General features: G+C 41.5%; 1 protein-coding gene across 5 annotated transcripts in view; it reads right to left on the bottom strand.

The window, feature by feature from the left end:
• Nucleotides 1-2,246: 2,246 nt before the first annotated feature.
• MCPH1 (microcephalin 1) overlaps nucleotides 2,247-23,249 on the bottom strand; it is a 211,573-nt gene continuing 190,570 nt past the window's right edge. For all 5 annotated transcript variants that reach the window (XM_047772242.1, XM_047772244.1, XM_047772245.1 and 2 more), the window contains 2 exons: nucleotides 20,541-20,778; nucleotides 2,247-2,632 (listed from right to left, as the gene is read on the bottom strand). In XM_047772242.1, the coding sequence (XP_047628198.1) occupies nucleotides 2,580-2,632; nucleotides 20,541-20,778 (291 nt within the window). In that variant the 3' untranslated portion in view covers nucleotides 2,247-2,579. The remainder of the gene's footprint in view (nucleotides 2,633-20,540; nucleotides 20,779-23,249) is intronic.

The following is a 23,249-nucleotide window of genomic DNA, read 5'->3' as shown; positions in this document are numbered from 1 at the left end:
AGGTTTCTGGTCCATTTTGATTTTTGTGTATGGTGTAAGGTAGGGATCTACACATTTTTTTTTTTCTTTTTGCAATGTGAAGTAGGGATGTAAGTGCATTTAAATTTTTTTCCCCAAGTCTATTAAAGAACTTCCTGCTGCACTGAATTGCCTTGGAATCTTTGTTGAAACCCACTGACCATAAATGTGAGGCTTTCTATCTAGAGTCTCTATTTTCTTCCCTTGATCTACATTCTACTTTAAGCCAGTTAAGTTTTTTTAAGTAAGGTAGTGTAAATCTCCAAACTTTGCTCTTTTTCTAAAAAACTGATTTTTCTACTAGAATTTCTTTGCATTTTCATATAAATTTTAGCATCAGTTTTTAAAATTCTATAAAAAACCCACCTGGGGGAGTTCCAATTGTGGCTCAGCAGTAATGAACCTGGACTAGTTATCCATGAGGATGTGGGTTCGATCCCTGGCCTCGCTCAGTGGGTTAAAAGATCCAGCATTGCTGTGAGCTGTGATGTATGTTGCAGACTCTGCTCAGATCCCGTGTTGCTATGGCTGTGGTGTAGGCCAGCAGCTGTAGTTCTGATTCAACCCCTAGCCTGGGAACTTCCATATGCCACAGGTGCAGCCCTAAAAATCAAGAAACAAACAAACAAATCCACCTGGCATTTTGATGATTACAGTGAATCTCTAGATTAATTTGAGGAAAACAGCCGTCTTACCAATATTGAGTCTTCTTATCCATGAATTTGGTATATTTCTCCATTTATTTAGATCTTTAATCTCTCAGCAATGATTGGTAGATTTTAGTATACAGATCTTATAATTCTTTTGTTACATTTATTCCTATTTAATTTTTAGAGAATACTGTAAAAGAAACTGTTAATTCCATTTTGAATTTTTGTTCATAGTATATAAAAATACAATCTAGTTAGATTTGTATATAGAATTTGTATTTTGTAATCTTGCTAAACATGCTTAATCTGTATTTTCTTTGATTCCCCATAATTTTCTACATATAGTACCATGTGATCTGAGACTAGTTTTACTTCTTCATTTCCATCTGTATACCTTTAATTCCTTTTCTGGCCTTTTCTTGGTAGGATCTCTAACACAATGTCAAATAGAAGTCATGAGAGCGACATACGTTTCAAAGTTAAAAGGAAAATCAGAATTCTGAGACACTTATGCCCCTATGTGTTTTGGTAAGGGCTTGTAAACCTATAGTATCTAATTTACAATTATTGGGAGGGTAAATGAGGTACCATACAGAAAATGCTTAGTGTAAAGCCTGGGCACAAATCCTTGTAAAATATTAGCTTTTAGAAAGAGAATCCTGACTGGCAGGCCAGCATCAGGAGTAAGGACTTGCCTCTGAGGATGCAGGCCTGGGGGCACACAGGGCCTAGGTGGCACTCTGTGGCCCATGTGGTCAGGTGATGGAAGTTCTTTGTGGCTTGTCCCCAGTGGGAGTCCACACAATTTATGTCAGCTGCCTTGGGAATTTTTGGTGTTAGGGAAGCTCTGCCAAAGTACCTGATCTTCAAAGTAGCCAAGCCCAGGAAGTAGCAAATATAAACAAGGTTCATAAGGTGGAAGGAATGACTCAGGCCTGGCGAGCTGTGCTGAGGCTCAACCACTATCAGGTATGAGTATTATGAGGGACTTTCTGGGGGATTCATTACACTAACACAAAGGGAAAACCCTTCACTATTTCCATGTGTGTTGTTAACTGCTTTCCTAGAAGGTTTACTCCAAAAGTTGATCCCTTGTATTTGTGGAGGGAGTTGTAATTTATTTGAGGTAAAAACAGCAGCTGTGTTGAGTAACAAAAAACAACACAAGAGGGGACAGTGTCATGAGAAAGTCTTAATGGCACCTTCAACCTTGCTGGAATTAGCATTTCTCACCTCTGGAAGGTGATGAGCCAGTGTGTGTATGATTTGGCCCGAATGTCATTTCCTCCAGGGCATGGTGAACCCCAAGGTGGCCAATGGAGGCCCCAGTCACCTAGTGATGCTCTCCTCGCCAGAAACTAAGCTTGGAGAAGCAGGGCTACTTCAGTAGCACCGTCATCACTAACTGTGACTCCTCACCCTTGTCCCCATCAATTACTTTTAGAAGAATCTCAAGTACATAAAGAGTAGCCCTGATAACTGTCCAATATCCTTCATATTTAATAGATGTTATAGCAATAAAGTTCTTATGGTCTAACAAAGAAATTTAGAGGGTTCTTTGTTCTCAGTAAAACAATATAATTTCCACTCTTTATTTAACAGTATGGCACTCCAATGACAAAGGTTCTAGGACCTCTTAATTACGATCATCACTAAGACACACAGACTGGCATAATATAGAAAAGGCCCAAAGGGGCTGGTCGGTGCCTCTCTGAGACACACAGTTGGGCATCAGAAAGCCACACAAAGGAGCATCTTCATATAAAAACCACAGCACACAAGGCAAACTTGACGACAGAAAAGGCATCCTTTCTGTGCCCACCCCTCTCCTCACAGCTGCCTTTCTTGCTGGACTGTCCAGGGACCGTTGGGCAGACTGTGTGCAGCAGCCGTGGTTGAGTGTTGACTCCATCACGCCAGCACGTAGTTCTCAGAGGCACAGACCCTGTGCTGAGTGACTGAATCTAGAGGAAGAGAGCAGCATTAGCACTGATAATGACCAGCACACAACCACATTTTCACACATGCACAGAATCACATTTAAAACCTTAAATGATCCAGAGCTGCATTGGCCATAGGCCCACATGTCCATATAGCACCACATGGCTACTTAAAGTGAAATAAAATATTCAGTCTCTCAGTCATACCTGCCACATTTTAAATGCTCAACAGCCTATTAGATTAAGAGCGTGCCCCTCATGGTAGAATGTTCTAGAAAAGTGGAAAGTCAGCCAATCCATAACTTCAGTAGATACTCTGGTATGAGGCACGGTACCAATAAACACATAAAGAGGTTTCAGCTATGACACTATGCGTCCCAGCCGTGCCACACCTTCTACCTGGCTGTATTCTGTATACGGAGTGGAGGGTTAGTAGGCACACTTCTTAAAACTTGGCTCTTCATATATCAGTTGAAGAAGATGGACTAACAAGCTTTAAAGTCCCATCAGATTGAAACTCTATTATTTTATGAAAATCACAAGAAGTCATATGGTCCAGGATAAGCCACAGGTGCAGGGGAAGAGGCCAACCCAGGTGTGCACCACAGCTGGCTCAAGGCAGTCCCTTTATTCTTAATACTGCGCAGTTTACTGATCCCAACACTTCTTCTGCTATTAGAATGAAAGAGGAATGCAATGGATTGCTAGTGCTGATTGAATGAAAATTAAACTTGTTGATTACTATTACTATCCAGAGGATGAGCAACAATATCTGAAGGACCTTAAGAAGTCAGGGTGATGAACAACAGAACACAGAAAGCTGTGATGGTGTTGAGATATAAAGAAGAAAAAATAGGTTTATTCTATGAATAAAAGGAAGAAAAATTGGCTCATCTTTAGTTGTAGCTCAAGATAGAGTCCCAGAATTTAATTACAGCCTTTCCAATACAAAAGCACTTTGACACAGGAGTCTGGGCTAGGGAGGTGAATCTCCCTGTTTGTTATATACATTATATAATTATAATTAATATATATAATAGTATAATAGTTATTATTGATACCAATTCTACAACACAGTGTTGTTTTGATTCATATTTTAAGATTAGTCCTTTATTGGGAGTTCCCATTGTGGGTCAGCTGATTAAGAACCCAACTGTACCCATGAGGATTCAGGTTCGATATCTGGCCTCATTAAGTGGGTTAAGGATCCTGTGCTGCTGCAAGTTGCAGAGTATGTTACAGATGCAGCTCAGATCCTGTGTTGCTATGGCTGTAGTGTAGGCCTGCAGCTGAAGCTCTGATTCAACCCCTAGCCTGGGAACCTCCATATGCTGCAGGTGGGATCCTAAAAAGGAAAAAAAAAATTACTCCTTTATTCACAATATGAATTGAATATATTTTCTCTCTGTTGCTTGCCTTTTCAAAAAAAACATTGTTTATATATCTTGGTATACACATGCAAGAGTTTATTTGGGGTATGTATGTAGGAGTTATAATTGCTGGTAACACAGAAAATTTCTTCAATTTTACCAGACAATGAAAACCTAGTTCATAAATTGGTTGTCTTGCTGTACAATACCATTAGCACATGGTTTCACATCAGCACTTGCCATTGCAACACTTTCATTGCTGCCAAATCAGTTGTATGTGAAATATCATCTCTCATTGTTTTTTATTTACACAAACCCAAGGCCCTCATAAGATATGAAATCTAATGGGAGGATTTCTCCCCTGAGTGAAAACCCCACACTGAGATATCTTTTTTGCCTATTGCATTGTATAGTAAGTTACACAAATGGCTAGGTTAGACATTCTTGCTTTGGTGTGATGCAGCTGTGGCTTTTTTGTTTGGTTTGACTTGGTTTTTCTTAGATGCCTTTATCAGCTTGCAGTGGTTTCCTAGTATTCCTAAATTAAGCTGAATTTTTTATTATGAATGAGTGTCAGAATTTGTCAAATTCTTGCTTTGTATTTTTTGAAAGAATCATGTGATTTTTGTCCTTTAATGTATTAACACAGTCTGTTCTGTTAATTTTTACATATTAAAACAATCTTGCATTCCTGGGATTAATCCCAGTGTTTAATTCGTTTTATTTGTTAGTAGGTTTGATTTGCTAACATTTTGTTAAGGGTAATTACATCTATGTTCATAAAGCATATTGGCATTGGTTTATAGTTTTTATTCTGTTTTTTCCTGTATTGTCTTCTGTTTTGTTACTAGTGCATGACTAGCCTCATAGAATGAGGTGAGAAATGTTCTCCTCCTGTACTTTGGGAGCGAGTCTGTAAAGGAATGGTGTTATTTCTTCAGGTATTTCCTAGAATTCACCACCGATGTCAAGTGGGACTAGGCTTTCTTTGTGGGAAAAATTGAAATTTCAATTTTTAAAGTCCATTCATATTTTCTATTTTTCTTGAGTCAGTTTCGACAATTTGCCTCTTTCTAGGAATTTTTCCATTTTATCTGAGATGTCTAATTTGTTGGCTTAAAATTGTTCATAATGTTCCCTTGTGATCCTTTTAATTTCAGCAGAGGGTGGTAGTAATGTTCCTTCTTTCACCTTAAATTTGGTATTTGTGGCTTCTTTTTTTGTTAGATGATTAAAAGTTTGTCAATATTATTAATCTTTCCAAAGATTAGTTTCATTGGTTTTCTATTTTCCCTTTCATTTATTTCTTTTTTCTTTTTCTTTTGTCTTTTTGTCTTTTTAGGGCTGCACCCATGGCACATGGAGATTCCCGGGCTAGGGGTCGAATCAGAGCCGTAGGCACCAGCCTATGCCATAGCCACAGCCACATGGGATCCAAGCCATGCCTATGACCTACACCACAGCTCATGGCAACACTAGATCCTTAACCCACTGAGCAAGGCCGGGGATCAAACCCGAAGCCTCATGGATGCTAGTCGTGTTCATTAACTGCTGAGCCACGACAGGAACTCCCCTTTCATTTATTTCTTCTCTAATCATTACTCTTTCCTCCTTGGATTTTGTTATCTTTTTAAATTTCATTGGACTACAGTTGACTTACAGTGTCTATTAGTTTCACCAAAGTGAATCAGTTATATTCATTTTTTCTTCCCCCAGAGAGGTTATCTGAGTGGATTTACCTGTGCTATCAGTAGGTCCTTGTTGGTTATCTATTTTATATACAGTTGTGTGTATATGTTAAACACATCCTCCTTATTTACCCTCCCCCCACAGTTTCCCCTCAGGTAATCATGTTTGGTTTTGAAATCTGTTTGTTTTATAAACAAGTTCTTTTGCATCATTTTTTAAGTTAGACTGCACATATTTGTGTTTCTGTGTCTGACCTACTTCACTTAGTATGATAATTTTTAGGTCCATCCGCATTGCTGCAAATGGCACTATCCTTTTTTATGGCTGAGTAATATTCCATTGTATATACATACCACATCTTTATTCATTCCTCTGTTGATGGACATTTAGGTTGCTTCCATGCCTTGGTAAATTGTAAATGGTGCTGCAATGAATACTGGGGTGCATGTACCTTTTTGAATTACAGTTTTCTCTGGACTTATGCCCAGGAGTGGGATTGTTGGATCATATGGTAGTTCTATATTTAGTTTTTTAAGGAACCTTCATACTGTTTTCCATAATTGGTGCCTGCACCAATTTACATTCCTACCAACAGTGTAGGAGGGTTCCCTTTTCTCCAAACCCTCTCTAGCATTTATTGTTTCTAGACTTTTTGATGATGGTCTTTTTTTTTTTTTTTAATGTTTAGAAGAACTTTATTTAAAATGCCAAAACTAGAAGCAACCAAGATGTCTCTTAATAGGTAAGTGAATAAACAAACAGTGGTAAACTATACAATGGAATATTATTCCAGGAACAATCAGAAAATCTCCCAATATACAAAAAGATACAGAAGAACTTCAAATACATATTGCTAAGTGAAATAAGTCAATCTGAAATGTAAAAACTATACAAATATGAAAATGATCAGTGGTTACTAGGGGTTCAACAAAATGGAGGGTGGAGGAAAGCACAGGAAACCTTTACATGCTGTTTATTTTTATTTATTGTTTTGGTTTTTTTAGTGCTGCACCCATGGAGGTTCCCAGGCTAGGGGTCAAATTTGAGCTGCAGTCACTGGCCTACGCCACAGCCTCAGCAACACAAGATCCAAGCTGCATCGTGACCTATGTTGCAGCTCATGGCAACACTGGATACTTAACCCACTGATTGAGGCCAGGGATCAAACCCACATCCTCATGGACACTAGTTGGGTTCTTAACCAACTAGGCCACAACAGGAATGCCTACATGCTGTTTATAATGCTGAAATTATTTTGTATAATCCTGTGATGGTGGATATATAACATGATGCATTTGCCAGAATCCAAAGAATAATCTAACACTTAGAGTGAGCTCTAATGTAAACAGTGAACTTCAGTTACTAGTAGTGTATCAATGTTGTGTGTTGGAAGTTGTGGCGAAGCGAAACGAATCTGACTAGTATTCATGAGGGTGTGGGTTCAATCCCTGGCCTCGCTCAGGGTCAGGGATCTGGCAGTGCCATGAGTGGTATAAATTGCAGACAGGGCTCAGATCCTGTGTTGCTGTGGCTATGCCTTAGGCCAGCAGCTGCAGCTCTGGTCTGACCCCCTAGCCTGGGAACTTCTATATGCTGAGGGTGTGACCCTAAAAAAAAAAAAAAAAAAAGTATCAATGTTAGTTCACAAGTTCAAAGATGTTAGTGAAGGGGAAACTGAACAGGGAGCAGGGATATGTGGGAACTCACTGTACTATCTACTCAACTTTTCTGTAAACTTAAAAACTCCTCTGAAAAACCATCTGGTTTTTGTTTTTGTTTTTTGCTTTTTAGGGCCGCACCCTCAGCATATAGAAGTTCACACCACAGCCATGGCAATGCAGAATCTGAGCTGAGTCTGCGACCTACACCACAGCTCATGGCAACGTCAGATCTTAACCCACTGAGCGAGGCCAGGGATCAAACCTGTATCCTCATGGATACTAGTTGGATTCATTTCCACTGTGCCACAATGGGAACTACTTATTAATTTTTTTTAAGAGAAGATATAGTATACTTGTTATCCTCAGAAGACTTACAGTCTGGTTGAGAAAAATATCAGAGATCAGGAATGGCCATTCTGACTGGCATGAGGTGGTAACTTGTAGTTTTGATTTGCATTTCTCTAATAATTAATGATATTGAACATCTTTTTCATGAGCTTTTTGACCATCTGCCTGTCTCTGGAGAAATGTCTGTTTAGATCTTCTGACCATTTTTTGATTGAGATGTTTGTTTTTTTGATATAAAGCTCCATGAGATGTTTGTGTATTTTGGAGATTAATCCCTTGTTGGTCACTTCGTTTGCAAAGATTTTTCTCCCATTCTGCAGGTTGTCTTTTCATTTGTTTATGGTTTCCTTTGCTGTGCAAAAGCCTTTAGGTTTATTAAGGTCCCATTTGTTTATTTTTGTTCACATTTTCATTACTCTAGGAGGTGGATCAATAAAGATAGTGCTGCAATTGATTTATGTCAAAGAATGTGCTGCCCATGTTTTCTTCAAGAGTTTTATAGTATCCGACCTTACATTTATGTCTTTAATCCATTTTGAGTTTATTTTTGTGTATGGTGTTAGAGAATGTTCTAATTTCATTCTTTTACATGAAGCTGTCCAATTTTCCCAGCATTGCTTATGAAGAGTCTGCTTTTTCTCTATTGTATATTCTTACCTCCTTTGTCATAGATTAATTGACTATAAGTATGTGGGTTTATCTCTGGGCTCTCTATCCTGTTCTACTGATCTATGTTTGTTTTTTGTGCCAATACCATACTGCTTTTTTTGTTTGTTTTTTTTTTTTTTTTTTTTTTTTTTTTGCTTTTTAGGGCCATACCCACAGCATATGGAGGTTTCTAAGCTAGGGGTCGAATCAGAGCTACAGCTCCTGGCCTATGCCACAGCAAAGCCAGATCTGAGCCACATCTGTGACCTACACCACAGCTCACGGAACCACCAGATCTTAACCCACTGAGTGAGTCCAGGGATCAAACCCGCAACCTCATGGTTCCTAATCAGATTCGTTTCAGCTACCCCCTGATGGGAACTCCATCATAATGTTTTGATGACTGCTTTGTAGTATAGTCAGAAATCAGGAACCCTGATTCCTCCAGCTCTTTTGGCTTTTTGGGGTCTTTGCAGCAATATGGATGGACCTGGAGATTCTCATACTAAGTGAAGTAAGTCAGAGAAAGACAAATACTGTATAATATCACTTATATGTGGAATCTGAAAAAAGACACAAATGAACTTATTTAACTGAATCATTTTGCTGTATACCCCAAACTAACACAATATTGTAAATCAACTATAACATAAACATAAAACACACAAAAAACTGACATGCTTATTCTGAAGTTAGTATGAAGGGGGAAAACACATGGGAAGACACTTGAAAAAAGGAACAATGAGAGAGAATTGAACATACTAGATACCAAAATGCACTATAAATTTATGGGTAACACAGTATATAATTAGCACAGAATCAATAAAAAGATCCATGGAAGAGAATAAACTTCAGAAACCCACCCATGCACATGTGGGCAGATAAGAGATGATTCCAGGGGGGCATTTAAAATAAGTGGAACATAGATAAGCTGTTAAAGAGATGGCATGATCCCTCATAATCCACAATAATATATTACAGATGGATTAATGCTCTTAACATCAAAAAACTGAAAATACTGAGAGATAGGAGAGTAGTTTTAAAGCTCAGGGGGTAGGGAAACCTTTGTAAGTGAAACTTCATTTTAGTGCTATGGAGGAACAGAGGTATTTATTTCCACCAGGTGTAATAATTAAAAATTAATACCCACAAAAAACACAATAGGGTTTTATATTTATCACAAAATATTAGACTCCATATTATACAAGTATTTCTGTAAAACAATGTGGAAAAGAGGAAAAGCCCAATGTAAAAACAGGTGAGGGATAAGAATGCACAGTTGATGAACTATAATATAGATCCCCTCTTGCATATGAGCAGCTCAGTAATTGGAGATCTACTTGTTTTAATTCATCAAATAACCAAATACTGAAAATATGGGTAACAGCTAGCAGTGGTGAGGGTGCAGAGAAATGGGAATATCCAGGTACTGTTAGTGAGTGGAAGCTGGTGCAGATGTGAGGATCAAGGTTTAAAGTCCACATGCCCTAGGGTTCTGTTATTCCCCTTCTGCCACTCTATTTTACAGAGATACACCTCCCTGCAATGGGGCTCAAGACAGTCTCTTAAAATTTGAATTAAAATCATTCCAATTAGAACACACACCCATTCTAACAGCAGAAATGGTGGAGATAACTTCAAATGTCTAATCATAAGAAATATATAAATTAATCACAGCAACTCCAATGGTTAAAAAGAATGAAATAGCTATTTAAGTGTCAAAATGGAAGGACTTTCTAGAGACAGAGTTGGATTAAAAACTCCTGAACAATATATGATCTTCCACTTATAGAAAAAATATCTTCAATGTATATGTTTATATACATTTATTTCTATATAAATGTGTTAAAAAGTCTGAAACACAGTTCTATCTTCACTGTGGTTACTTTAAGGAAGAGTAGTAAGATTTTGGGACTATGTATGTGTGTATTGTTTGAAATCTTTGACCATGACATCAAGCATCACTCTACATATCCATCTGTCTGGCCATCCATCCATCGAGATGGGAAAAATGTTGACTGGAGAAGGATCCAATCTTCATTTCAGATAAAACAGAAGCCACAACAAAGCCTGTGTGTGGCTGGTCTTTCACCTTCTATGATGGTGCTGTCTGAGGACTCAAGTACTGGGCCTCCGAGAAATGGACCAAGGTGCATAGTAGGTTGTGACCCTGCATGGAGTTAGCAGGAGAGCCCCTGAATGATGAGTACTGGCTCAGAGCCAGGAAGGCAGTGTCCTGGGAGCCCCTCACAGCTTCAAGTTCCCAAATGTAAACACACACATGGAGAAGGATTTTTGTCCAAGTTCATTTGGCATCTGAAGATAGCCACAGCCCCAAATTCCAATGTCACGTCAGATGAGCGATTCTCAGACACCCCATAAAACGTGACCACAAGACAGATGTTAGAGCAATGCCAGTCCCAGACAGGGGAAAAGGGAAAAACAGTGCACGAGCAGCTCCCATGAAATTTAAATTGAAAAGAAAAAGAACAACAAACCCAGGTTTTTTTTTTTTTTTTTCCTAAAGTTATTCAGTAGATCTTGGCATACATTGTTATCTGCATGTGCTACCTGCACACGTTAATGTTCATTGGCCCTGCTTCTGTGTGGTCGGATGGTTGGGATGTGTTATCAACATGCTGCCAAGGCTTTTTTTTTTTAAGTAGTGGGATGGGCAAGTCACTTTATTGAACTAAGGCTCTAACTGCCAACATCCAGATGTGGCTAATGGTCCCAGTCCCTCGTGCAGAGTTCAGGGACCGCAGGCCCTCCTGGGAGTTTTATCTTGGCTTATCAAAACGAGCTAAGAATTTGAGGGCTGGGAAACCTCGGTGGCCATGTAGCCAAATACCCATTCAACGATGGGGTGGTCTCTACAGTCCTGCAGAGAGCCGGGCCCCCAGGTGGCTTCACGTGGTCGCCAAGTCCTTTCTTATGCAGGGCCCGTACTTCTTTGGAACCACAAGGAGCAAGTCTTTCTTTCTCTTTTGCAGGTTTATTCCTCTTCTGAATCAACCAGTCCATTCACAGCTTCTGCACAGACCTGATTTCCAGCATTTTCCTTTCCTCCCGGGTACTTGGAAGGAACACAAGTCTAGGTGCTTGTCCTTGACCCTTCTCTTTCCTAACACTGCACAACTCCAATCTGTCAGCAAGTGCCAGAATTTTCATTTAAAGTCTGACACTGTCACACCACCTCCATCCATACCACCCTGGTCCCTACCATCATCGTTTATCACCTGAACCGGCAAAAGAGTCAGAAATTTCTCTCTGCTTCCACTTAAAAACATGTCTCAGCTCATTCCTGTGACTTCCACATATTCCAAGAGCAGAACCCACACCTCTGACCACTGTCCCTGAGGCCTTGTGTCCAGGCTCCACTGCTTCCTCCCATCACTCTGTCCTCACTCCCTGGGTTTCAGCCACTTATGACCTGCTGCCTTTCCCCCTTGACTCTGATGGTTTCCTTAGCTCCACTCAGGCTCACTCTTCTGGTCATTGTTTGGAGCTCAGCTTTTAGGTAAAGGGATCTTAAAGAGACCAATCTTGCTGAATTGGTTATAGCCATTTCTTGATTTGCTTAGATTTTTTCTATGTGCACAACTATATGCAAATAAAATGATTTGTCCCTTCCGTTATAATTCTGATCCTCGGTTTGTATTTTTTTTTTCTTTTCTTTTTGGCTTTCTTCTTCTTCTTCTTCTTTTTTTTTTTTTTTGCTTTTTAGGGTTGCATCTGAAGCATATTGAAGTTCCCAGGCTAGGGGTCGAATTGGAGCTGCAGCTGCTGGCCTACACCACAGCAACTGCAATACCAGATCCAAAGTGCGTTCAGCAATGCTGGATCCTTAACCCACTGAGGGAGGCCAGGGATCGAACCTACATCCTAATGAATACTAGTCGGATTAGCTTCCACTGAGCCACAGTGGGAACTGCCAGTTTGTGTTTCTCATTTCACCCCCGCTCCCAACTAGGAACTCTAGAACACTGTTGAAATAGAAGAGTAATAGCTGCCATGTATTTTGTTCCTGAGTTAAACCTTAAACTAAGATTTTCACTGTTTAATACATGCTGTAGGTTTTAATTTTTAAATTAAAAACATTTTAAAAAGTTTTATCAAAGTATAGTTGATTTACAGTGTTGCGATAATTTCTGCTGTACAGCAAAGTGATTCTGTTATACATGAACACATATCTATTTTCTTTCAGGATCTTTTCCCACATAAATTATCACAGAATATTATGCGGAGTTCCCTGTAGGTTTTCAAAAAACTGAAGTATAATTGATTTACAATGTTGGTAGTTTCTGGTGTAGAGCAAAATGATTCAGATATACATATATTCTTTCATATCATTTCCCATTATGGTTTATTACAGGATATTGAATAGTTTCCTGTACTATACAGTACAACCTTGTTGCTTATCTATTTTATATACAGTAGTTTGTATCTGCTAACTCCAAACTCCTAATTTACCCCTTCCCTACCCTCTTGTCCCTTTGGTTCCCACAGATTTGTTTTCCATGTCTGTGGTCAGTTTCTGTTTTGTAAATAAGCTCGTTCATCATATTTTAGATTCCACATATAAGTGATATCACATGATATTTGTTCTTCTCTTCCTGACTTACTTCACTTAGTATGAGAATCTCTAAGTCCATCCATGTTGCTACAAGTGGCATTATTTCATTCTTGTTGTGGCTGTGTAGTATTCCATTGTATACATCTACCACATCTTCTGTATTCACTCCTCTGTTCGTGAACAGTGAGGTTGTTTCCCTGTCTTGGCTTCTGTACATATTGCTGTCGTGAACACTGGGGTGCATATACCTTTTCAAATTATAGTTTCGTCTGGAGAGATGCCCAGGAGTAGGATTGCTGGATCACATGGTAGTTCTATTTTTAGTTTTTTTAAGGAATCTCCATACTGTTTTCTATAGTGGCTGCACCAATTCACATTCCCACCAACAGTATAGGAGTGTTTCCTTTATTCTGGTGCTGTAGGTGTTTTACAGATAGCTTTTATCATGTTATTAAGAAAGTTGTCTTATTCCCAGTTTATAATTTCTAAACATCCTCTGAGAAAAATCAGTGGATTAGAAAAAAAGATTTAAGGGAATTCCCATCGTGGCTCAGTGGTAACAAACCCGACTAATAACCATGAGGACTCGGGTTCGAGCCCTGACCTCACTCAGTGGGTTAAGGATTCGGTGTTGCCGTGAGCTGTGGTGTAGGTCACAGATGCGGCTCGGATCTGGTGTTGCTGTGGCTGTGGTGTAGGTTAGCAGCTAAAGCTCCGATTCGACTGCCAGCATGGGAACTTCCATATGCCGTGTGGGTGTGGCCTTAAAAAAAAAAAAAGAAAAAAGATTTAATACTTATTTCTACATTCTTCAGTTAAACCCTACCTCATTATGTTTCTTAACACACTGTTAAATTTAAATTGCAAATATTTCATTTTTGGATTTCTATATCCATATTCACAAATGAGATCCTTGACTTCCATATGCTGTGGGTGAGGCCAAAAAAAAAAAATAAATAAAATCATCTGCCTTTGTCACACTCTCCCCTGTTTAAAAAGAAAAAATTAAACAGAGAAAAATGTCTTTGCTTTTCTCTGCAGTATTGTGTAATATTTGGTAAAACTTATTGCTAAGACTATCTGGGGGAGGTGGGGGGGTGTCTTTTTTTTTTTTTTTAGGGCCACACCCGTGGCATATGGGGGTTCCCAGTCTAGGGGTCAAATTGGAGCTATGCCACAGCCACATGGGATCCAAGCCGTGTCTGTGACCTACAGCACAGCTCATGGCAAAACCGGGTCCTTAACCCACTGAGCGAGGCCAGGGATCAAACCCGTGTCATCATGGATGCTAGTCGGGTTCACTAACTGCTGAGCCACAGTGGGAACTCCCTGGAGGGGTGTCTTAAAAACAATTTTTTTGTGGTACGACATATAAGCTAAAGTTGACCATTTAAACCATTTGAAGTACACGATTCAATGGCATTAAGTATGATTACAATGCTGTAAACTGTTACCACTACACATTTCCTGACCTTTCTCATGTTCCCAAGCACAATCTCTGTACCCATTGAGCATTAATTCTCCACTCCCATTCCCCTTCTTCCCAGATGCTGTTAACTTAGAATTCCTGTCTCTGTGAGGTTGGTCTACAGTATCTGTCCTTTCGCAACTGGCTTATTTCACCTAATATGATGTTTTCAAGGTGCATTCTTGTTGTGGCAGGTTTCAGAATAGCCTTCCTTTTCAGGGCTGAATGATATTTTACTATATGTAGAGATCACATTTTGTTATCCATTCATTTGACGATGACACTTGGTTGCTTCTAGTGCCTGTTTTGAGAAATGCTGCGGTGAACGTGGGTGTACAGATATTTGAGTCCCTGCTTTCAAATATTTTGGATATGTACTAGACTTGGAATTGCTAGATCACATGGTAGTTGTACTTTCTTATTTTTTGAGGAACTGCCATACTGTTTTGCACAGTGGTCGTACCATTTTACATTCCACCAGCCGTGTACAGGGTTCCAGCCTCTCCATGTCCTTTCCAACACCTGCTGTTTGTTTTGATAATAGCCATTACAATGGGTTTAAGTTGGTATCATTGTGTTTTTGATATGCATTTCTCTAATGATTAGTGATGATGAACATCTTTCCATATGCTTATATGTTGTCACTGGAGAAATGTCTAAGATCTTTTGCCTATTTTTTTTTTTTGCTTTCTTTTTGGGGGGCCACACCCACAGCATATGTAAGTTCCAGGCCTAGGGGTCGAATTGGAGCTGCAGCTGCCGGCCTATGCCACAGCAACACAGACAGGATCCCCAACCCACTGACTGAGGCCATGGATTGAACCCACATCCTCATGGATACTAGTTGGATTCATTTCTGCTGCACCACAATGGTCATTCCCCTTTGCATATTTTTTAATCATTTTTTAAAAAATTGTTGAGTTGTATGAGTTCTTTATATTTTTTGGATATTAACTGCTATTATTTTCAAGTATTTTTTTTTCCATTTCATAGGCTGCCTTTTCACTTGGTTGATTATATATCCTTTGATGAATGAAAGTTTTAAATTCTGCTGTAGTCCAATTAATCTATTTTTACTTTTGTTGCCTACCTTGTAGCTTTTAAGAGCAGTATGCACCTTTTTTCCCCTGGTAGATTTCATCATTTGGACAAGAACTCAAAACAAAAAAAATTCATCTTGTGGTCTGAAATTGCATTCTGCAGTCACTTTCTGAGCAGTTGCCAAGCTCTGGGTCTCCGAGGAGAGGAGTAGGCTGGAGGCAGACCTGCCTCTACTCTTCCCATCTTTTCTTTCTGTTCCCTCCTCTCTGGGACTGGTCCCTTACCTGCATGGTGGAAATGTGGCCCCAGAGATGACCCCAGGAGCCCTGCCATTATCTATGTGGTCAGGAAACCCTAGTGTCCAAGGCCCCCAGGTGACCTCGCCATAACAAAATGCTGTGTACAGAGCATGCATTTTTCAGCCCTCAGCAGAAACAGCGACCCTAGCCAACATGTACCCGGCCCACACGCTATCAGTGATCTTTTTCCTGAAAACAGTGACAGGGGAGGCATTCAAATCAAAAGCTTTTTTTAAAACAAGTTATAAGGATATCATGCCAAGACTAGACTTTTTTTTTTTTTTTTTTGGCAAGGCTGTTGAGACTGTTATATTATGTTCCCACAATAGCATAAAATATATGTTTTATCACTTGAATGTAACCCAGACAATAAAGGGGCACCTGAGACTGGAAATAAGTCTTATGAGAAAGTCCAAACCAACCTTTAGTGATAACACCAATAGGGGATAAAAAGAATGAAGAATGGTTCCAGCTCCAGTTGCGGACCCGAGTGAGTCACGCCATGGGCCTGGGGCTCCCACCCCACTCGCAACCTCCGATGCCAGCAGGTTACTCAGACCCCGTTTTGCATATCTTAGTTTCTTGATATGCAAAATGGGAATTGTAGTCTGAGAGCATGCCAGGGAACAAAACTACTGGAAAATGCTTCAAAATACAATATGTATTATTAATATCAAGTAAAGGACCAATATCAAGTAAAGGTAGAATTTTGCTTCTTGGTGCCGGGAACTTGATGTTTGTTTTCCTGTTTATTTTCATACCTAGTCAAGTGCCCAGAAGTGTGTTCTCTCTCAAAAATCCCCATTCCTCCTTCTGGTTGAATGATTCATCAAGAATCTTGGCCTATTCTGCTGCTGTTTCAGGGAACATGGACTCTGGGGAATGGACTGGGAACAGCCGTGACCGCCCCAGTGGCCTCGGGGTAAGGCAGCTCTGCCTGTGTGAGCCTCTCCTCAGAGCACGTGGGTGAATTGTGGCTTGAATTTCCCATGCGCGGCCTGGGGTAGGGGTTTTGTAGGTCCACACAGTTCTACATCAGCAACATCAGGCAGCAGCCAGGAGGCCAGATGGGTGAATGCTCAACAGTCACTCTCAAGAAAGGGCTTGGGGATTGGAGGAAATTCCTACAACTAGAGCGAGCATTGCACTGTTTTTTAAAAAATATTCTGAAACATTGGTTCATTGTTTTTAAGATAAAGTGACAGGATAAAAGGCTTATGTGACGAATTACAGTCCGAGGATGTCAGAGGTCCTGGGGAGAGTGTCTACCTTTCCCCAGCCAAGGGGGCTTTTCTTCCTTCCTTTTTTCTTTCCTTCCTTCCTGCCTCCCTTCCCCCCACCCCCCCTTCCTTCCTTTTTTTCTTTCTTTCTGCCATGGTGCACAGAGGCTTGATGTGGGATCTTGGTTTGTGGACCAGGGGTTGAACCTGGGTGAAAATAATTCAACAGTGAAAGTGCTGAGTCCTAACCACTAGACCACCAGGGAGTTCCCCAGGGGCAGTTTCTAATGGCCAAAAAATCTCCTGCTTGTACATCCTCCTGGGATGCTATAAGGTCTGCAGAAACAGAGACCCCATAAAATACAGGAATAAATATGAAGGGACTAAAAAAAATCCCAGAACTTTTATCTTGGAAGGTAATTTACAGATCTGAAAGTAGGCCAACCAAGCTACTTTTAAGATTTTAAAAGTCATTTGTATAAAACAGTCAAGTCTAGGGGATTCTGCCTCACTTAGCAGCTGATAGTCCAGCTGGGGCATGTTAGGTTGGTAAATTGAGTGCTGCTTTTCATGTTGATCACAAAATAACTTCTTCTATTAAACTGTTTTAATGTGGTTTTAATTTAAAAGTGGTTTTGTTGCTAATTTTAATTTCACAACATTTTGAGAATATTCTCTGAAAGTGTTTATGTTGGAAGTTGATGGGAAAGAGAAAAGTCTTCAAAAGAGAAAATGTTGCTTTGCTGAAGGGTCAGGAATGGCTTTTGTATGGGCTGGGGGTCCTTCCTGCTGCCCAGGCATCTTGGATGCCACCTGCTGCAGGAGACAGAGTTGTGCTCCCGCCTCCTCTGATCACCCTGTGGGGTAAGCGGGCCTACTGCTCTGTCCTGCACATGATGTAAGTACCTCAGGTCCAGAAAGAACCAGGTGATTTGTGTGGGCAGGGAATAAGCTCGTGGCGGAAAGACAACTCAGGAGATGGTCTGTTTTGTAGGTCCGTGCACAAGTGCAAGGCCATGAAAGTGAAATCTCCTTTGTCTGCACAAGGCTGGCACTCCTGTATTGTAACTCAATTCAGAAGGGGATGCACATAAACTGACAGCCCAAGTATTTAACACTCACAGGCCGAGGCTGGGGAGGACTCTGTGCTGACGGAGCCGTGGGTCTGATATTATGGGTGAGGATTTCACCACGCCAAAAGCCAAGGATTCCAGAACACACAATACCCGGATGTTGCCAAGGGCACACGCAGATGGTGTAATCAATGACAAATCAGAAACAGGACATGAATTATGGGAGAGGAAAGAAACAGAAATCTGAGTCCACAGTTCCAGCTCTGAAACTCAAAAGAACTCCAAAGGGTCCTGTGAAAATTAAACCCTGGGGTTCAAGCAGATAGACATTCACCTCCTGAAAAACCCACCAATGGGGGGCCGAGTACAACACTCCCAGGGGAAGCAGGCAGGCAGCTGACTTATGAATGGTCTGTGCACAGAAGCACAGGAGCGCCACAAAAGGGCCGGCCGGGTTCCCCAACCTGGAAATAACAGGAGTGCAGAACCAGGCTGGGGCCCTCTGCACAGTCCATGATCTGCAGTCTTTGGAGAAGTTGGCTGTTGATGGGAACTGTTGCTATCAATCATGTGCACAGTTCCGTTAGCGGAATGAGACTCTTTTTAATGAACAGTTCTCGCCTCTAGTTGGTATCATTTTGATACATGTACTTTTCTAAAAAACAAAACAAGAACCTCTGTTTGAGAACATAGGATGTTTTGAAGGTGATATTCTTGGCATTTAGAAAAGAGTAAACAGCTTCTCTTGGCTTCTGGATGGTAGCTTCCACCATAGGTATTTCAAAATTTGTTATTAGGCCAAAGATAAATTACTCTAAATGACAGGGTAAAAAATTACTTTTGATTGTCATACTTAAAAAATCTATCAAAGGATGACGATCAGTCATTTAAAAGGTATTCATAAAATGTCTGTGGTTATTACATATGAACATAACCTGGGCAAACACTGTATCTGCTGATCTGTTAAAGGATAATGTCTAGGAAGAGGTGAGAAAAGACAGATGTTTGGGATTTAGAGACAAGGGCAGACAAACGGGAGGAAGTAAGAGAAAGAAACCCAGGTAGGGAGGCAGACGGAGAGAACATACTTGAGAATAAACGCAAGGATCTTGGCCAAAGGTACTGAAACAGGTCATTCATTGTTGTGGGTTGAACTGTGTCCCCCAAAGTCCACAGGTTGAAGCCCCAACTCCCAGGACCTCCGAGTGGGGCTGTGTGTAGAAACAGGGCCTTTACAGAGGTAATTTAATTAAAGTGAGGTCATGAGGGTATGTCCTAATCCAATGACTGGTATCCTTAGAAGAGGAGATGGGGACAGGGGGAGAAGAGGACACTCTGCAGGCCTCTGAGAAACCAGCCCCGCCCATACTTTCAATTCAGAAGTCCAGACTTCAGGACTGCAAATTCCCTCTGTCCAAGACCCCTGGTCTGGGGTACTTTGTTACGGCAGCCTAAAACAACCCATACATTTATCCAAACTCAGCAGAGGAAGAAGGCAGGTTTAACCCAATGTGGAGCCTGGGTTAAACAAGTGCATCCCACCACATTCGGCTGTATCACCAATGCTGCCCATCTCCACCTCCCCTGCATCTGCCCCCACGGAGCCCCCAGAGCTGGGGAAACAGATGAACCCCTTACCCCCCTTTTTTTCTTTTTTGGCTGCCCCCCAGGCATATTAGAGTTTCTAGGCTAGGGATCAGATCTGAACTGCAGTTGCCACCTAAGCCACAGCTGCCAAAATGCCAGATCCTTTAACTCACTATGCTGGCTGGGGATCAAACTTGCATTCCAGGGCTCCAGAGATGCTGCTGATCTTTTTGGGCCACAGAAGAAACTCTAGACACTTGTCACCAGTGTCAGCCTCCAGCCTCCCAGTAATAAAGCTCATCTTGTACCACTCCTCCCCTCCAGAACCAAGGGAGGCGTTTGGCACCACGTAAGCTGAACTGATGCTGAATACACACACCACCTTCACATCTTCTGCACTGAGTACCACTTTGAGCATGTGGACAGACACGTACAGGAGAGGTGCCCCCCAGAGGGAGGGACAAGGGTGGGTCCTGGCAGCTGGGCACTGGCCCTGACCCTGGGGGTGGGGTGGGGCGTAGACCCTGGGACCTGAGGGTGGACAGACCAGTGCTGCAGCCTCATAGCTGGGTAGGTAGCCTGGGGTCCAATGGGTCTTTCACACAAGCTGGGACATGAAGGGACGAAAGTCTACTAGGACTTCCTTTGTCCCTGAGAACTACTCTTGGGCTGACAGTAAAAAGCAGGAATGTCTAGGTGGGTTTGCACCAGATGATAATCCCAGGACTCTGTTAAGGCAGATGGATGGATGCTGAGAGGTCCACTAGAGCCCCCAGGCTGGTGGAAGGGGTGTGGGTATGATTCCCTCCACCCCCAAGACACCTGTTCCAGTCACCAGGACCACAGAGGCCCTGAAAGGGATGCACAGCAGCTACTGCAATCACAAGGTGTCTCCCTATCCCCCCTGCCCCCCACTCCCAGACCCAGGGTCATTCTGGGTGTGAATTCCCACCTAAGATCCAGGTTTCTGACAGGTACTTGACTGTTGCCTTCTTCTTTCCTGAGGAGGGTCCGATGAAGATGCTTGCCTGGCGAGGGACTCGCGTGACCTGGCCCCCACATAGCAGGACCAGCTCCCACAGCTTGGTTCTGGGTGGGTTGCTGGCTGGGCTGATGAACATGGTCGGCTGCTCGGCAAACAGAGTTCCCTGGTACTGCCCAGTGGATGAGAGGCGCTCCTGGCGGCAGAGCTGTCGGGCAGAGACAGGAGGGTTACCAAGGCAGCGAACCACCTCCTTGCTCAGAACAGGCTGACTGCAGGGTCTGTCCTTTTACAGAAAAAGGACTGAAGGTAAGGTTGCAGTTCTTCATGAACTCTGAGGGTTAGGGGAGATGACAGATAACAAGCTGATAACATTTTTTGTTTGGCTGTGCCCATAGCATATGGAAGTTCTCAGGCCAGGGATGGAACTAGTGCCACAGGGAGACCCAAACCGCTGCAGTGACAATGCCAGATCTTTAACCTGCTGTGCCACAGCAAACTCCCAGCTGACAACTTTTTTTGAGGTTATCTATAAGCAAAACTCTAAGCAAACAAAACTTATAGGCCAAAAAAAAAAAAAAAAAAAAAAGAAGAAGAAGTAGTTTAGGCCTTTGAATTATTACAAATTCAAAACCAAATTATTGAAAAGTAATCAACCGTTCAACTGAGCAGAAGGGCCTCTGCATCCTGCAAAACTGACCGACCGAATGATTCTAGGTGAATGTGGACGTGGAGGCAGAAGCCTTGCCAGACACATGCACCCACTGGCCGGGATGGGACGATGGTCTTGGTCCTGGGGATCTGGGCTTCTGGCAGCAAGTGACGTTGCAGGCTGAAATGCTCTAACCCGGCCCCTTGGGGTACATGGTGTACAGGTGAAGCACAAAGCAGAAGGTGAGTGGGGGAGGGGCGAGTCCTGATAGAATTGGCTGAGAGTGCAGACCCTGGAGACCGTGCAGAAACGGGCTTTCAACTGCCTTCCTCTCTGCTCTGATAAAGGCATGGCCCTCCGCCTGGTCTGAGAGACCATTCTAAACACACATTTCACCAACTACAAGCTAATAAAGACTGGGTAGTACAAATGCCCTCTGGGAGATGCTGCGGGTTATCTGTGGTCCACATTTTGAGTATTTCCCTGAGACAGATCTGAACAGTTGAGGTCAGCGGCTCAGGGAAATTAAGTGTTTTGACAGGAGGTCTGTGGGAAAAGAGATGGAAGGGTGCTTCTCAGGGGAGGGAGATGGGTGGGACGGGTGGAGGCAGGGTACCCATCCCCAGAGGATATTATTGTGAAAAAAGCCCCAACTTCAATGGAACTGACACAATAAACTTAGACAAAGCTGTCACCCCAGCTTTGAAATTTGCCATAAGCTTTAATGTAAATCATTACATTTCAGAGCTTCCCTTTGACTTGGGTACTAACAGGACAAATGACAGTTCTATCTGTGTGGTACCTTTGTTCATATGTCAGTTACTTGCAGCATCCCTGAGAAGCAGAGAATGCAAAGGGCTAGTCCTTTAATTTTGCAGATGCAGACAATGAGGCAGAGGAGATCTGCTTTGGTTAAATGTGAGCCTAGCTGGAAGAGAGAACTTAGGAGCCACAAACTCAGTGAATCACTGGGCCATGCTGCCCTGAAACAGGATCAAGAATCTTGCTAAAGTTATTCGATTTTTTGGGATGCAATTTTAAAAGGTATTGTATTTTTGTATTCTTTTTCAAATATTTCATTGTTAGTATACAGAAATGAGACTGATTTCTGAATGTTAATCTTATATCCTGCTACTTTGCTGAATTTACTAATCAGTTCAAGTAGGTTTTGGGTTGAGTCCTTAGGGTTTTCTATAAATAGTTTCATGTCATCTGCATACAGTGACAGTTTTACCTTTTCTCTTCCTATTTGGATGCCTTTTCTTTTGTCTGATTGCTATGGCTAGGACTTTCAGTACTATGTTGAATAACAGTGGTGAGAGTGGGCTTCCTTGTCTTGTTTCAGATTTTAGTGGGAAGGCTTTCAGCTTTTCTCCATTGAGTATTATATTTGCTGCAAGTTTGTTATAAATGGCTTTTATTATGTTAAGGTATGTTCCCTCTATACCCACTTTGGTAAGAGTTTTTATCATGAACGGATGTTGGACTGAATACACCTGATCAAGGAGGTAAAAAACTTATATGCCAAGAACCATAAAATATTAATCAAGGAAATTAAAGAAGACATAAAGAAATGGAAAGATATTCCATGCTCCTGGATTGGAAAAATTAATATTGTAAAAATGGCTGTACTACCCAAAGCAATCTACAGATGCAATGCAATCCCTATCAAATCACCCATGACATTTTTTGCAGAACTAGAACAAGTAATCCAAAAATTTATATGGAACCACAAAAGACCCAGAATTGCCAAAGCAATCCTGAGAAACAAAAACCAGCAGAAGGCATAACTCTCCTAGACTTCAATATCTGTGTAATATTACAAAGCCACAATAATCAAGACAGTGTGGTACTGGTACCAAAACAGACATACAGACCAATGGAATGGAATACAGAACCCAGAAATAAACCCTGACACCTATGGTCAATTAATCTTTGACAAAGGAGGCAAGAACATAAAATGGGAAAAAGATAGTCTTTTTAGCAAGTATTGCTGGGAAACCTGGACAGCTGCATGTAAATCAATG

The sequence above is a fragment of the Phacochoerus africanus genome, chromosome 3 (genome assembly GCF_016906955.1).
Source record: "Phacochoerus africanus isolate WHEZ1 chromosome 3, ROS_Pafr_v1, whole genome shotgun sequence".
NCBI lineage: Eukaryota > Metazoa > Chordata > Mammalia > Artiodactyla > Suidae > Phacochoerus > Phacochoerus africanus.
Note: the sequence above shows the minus strand (reverse complement) of the source record. Positions and strands in the feature narration are given on the sequence as shown.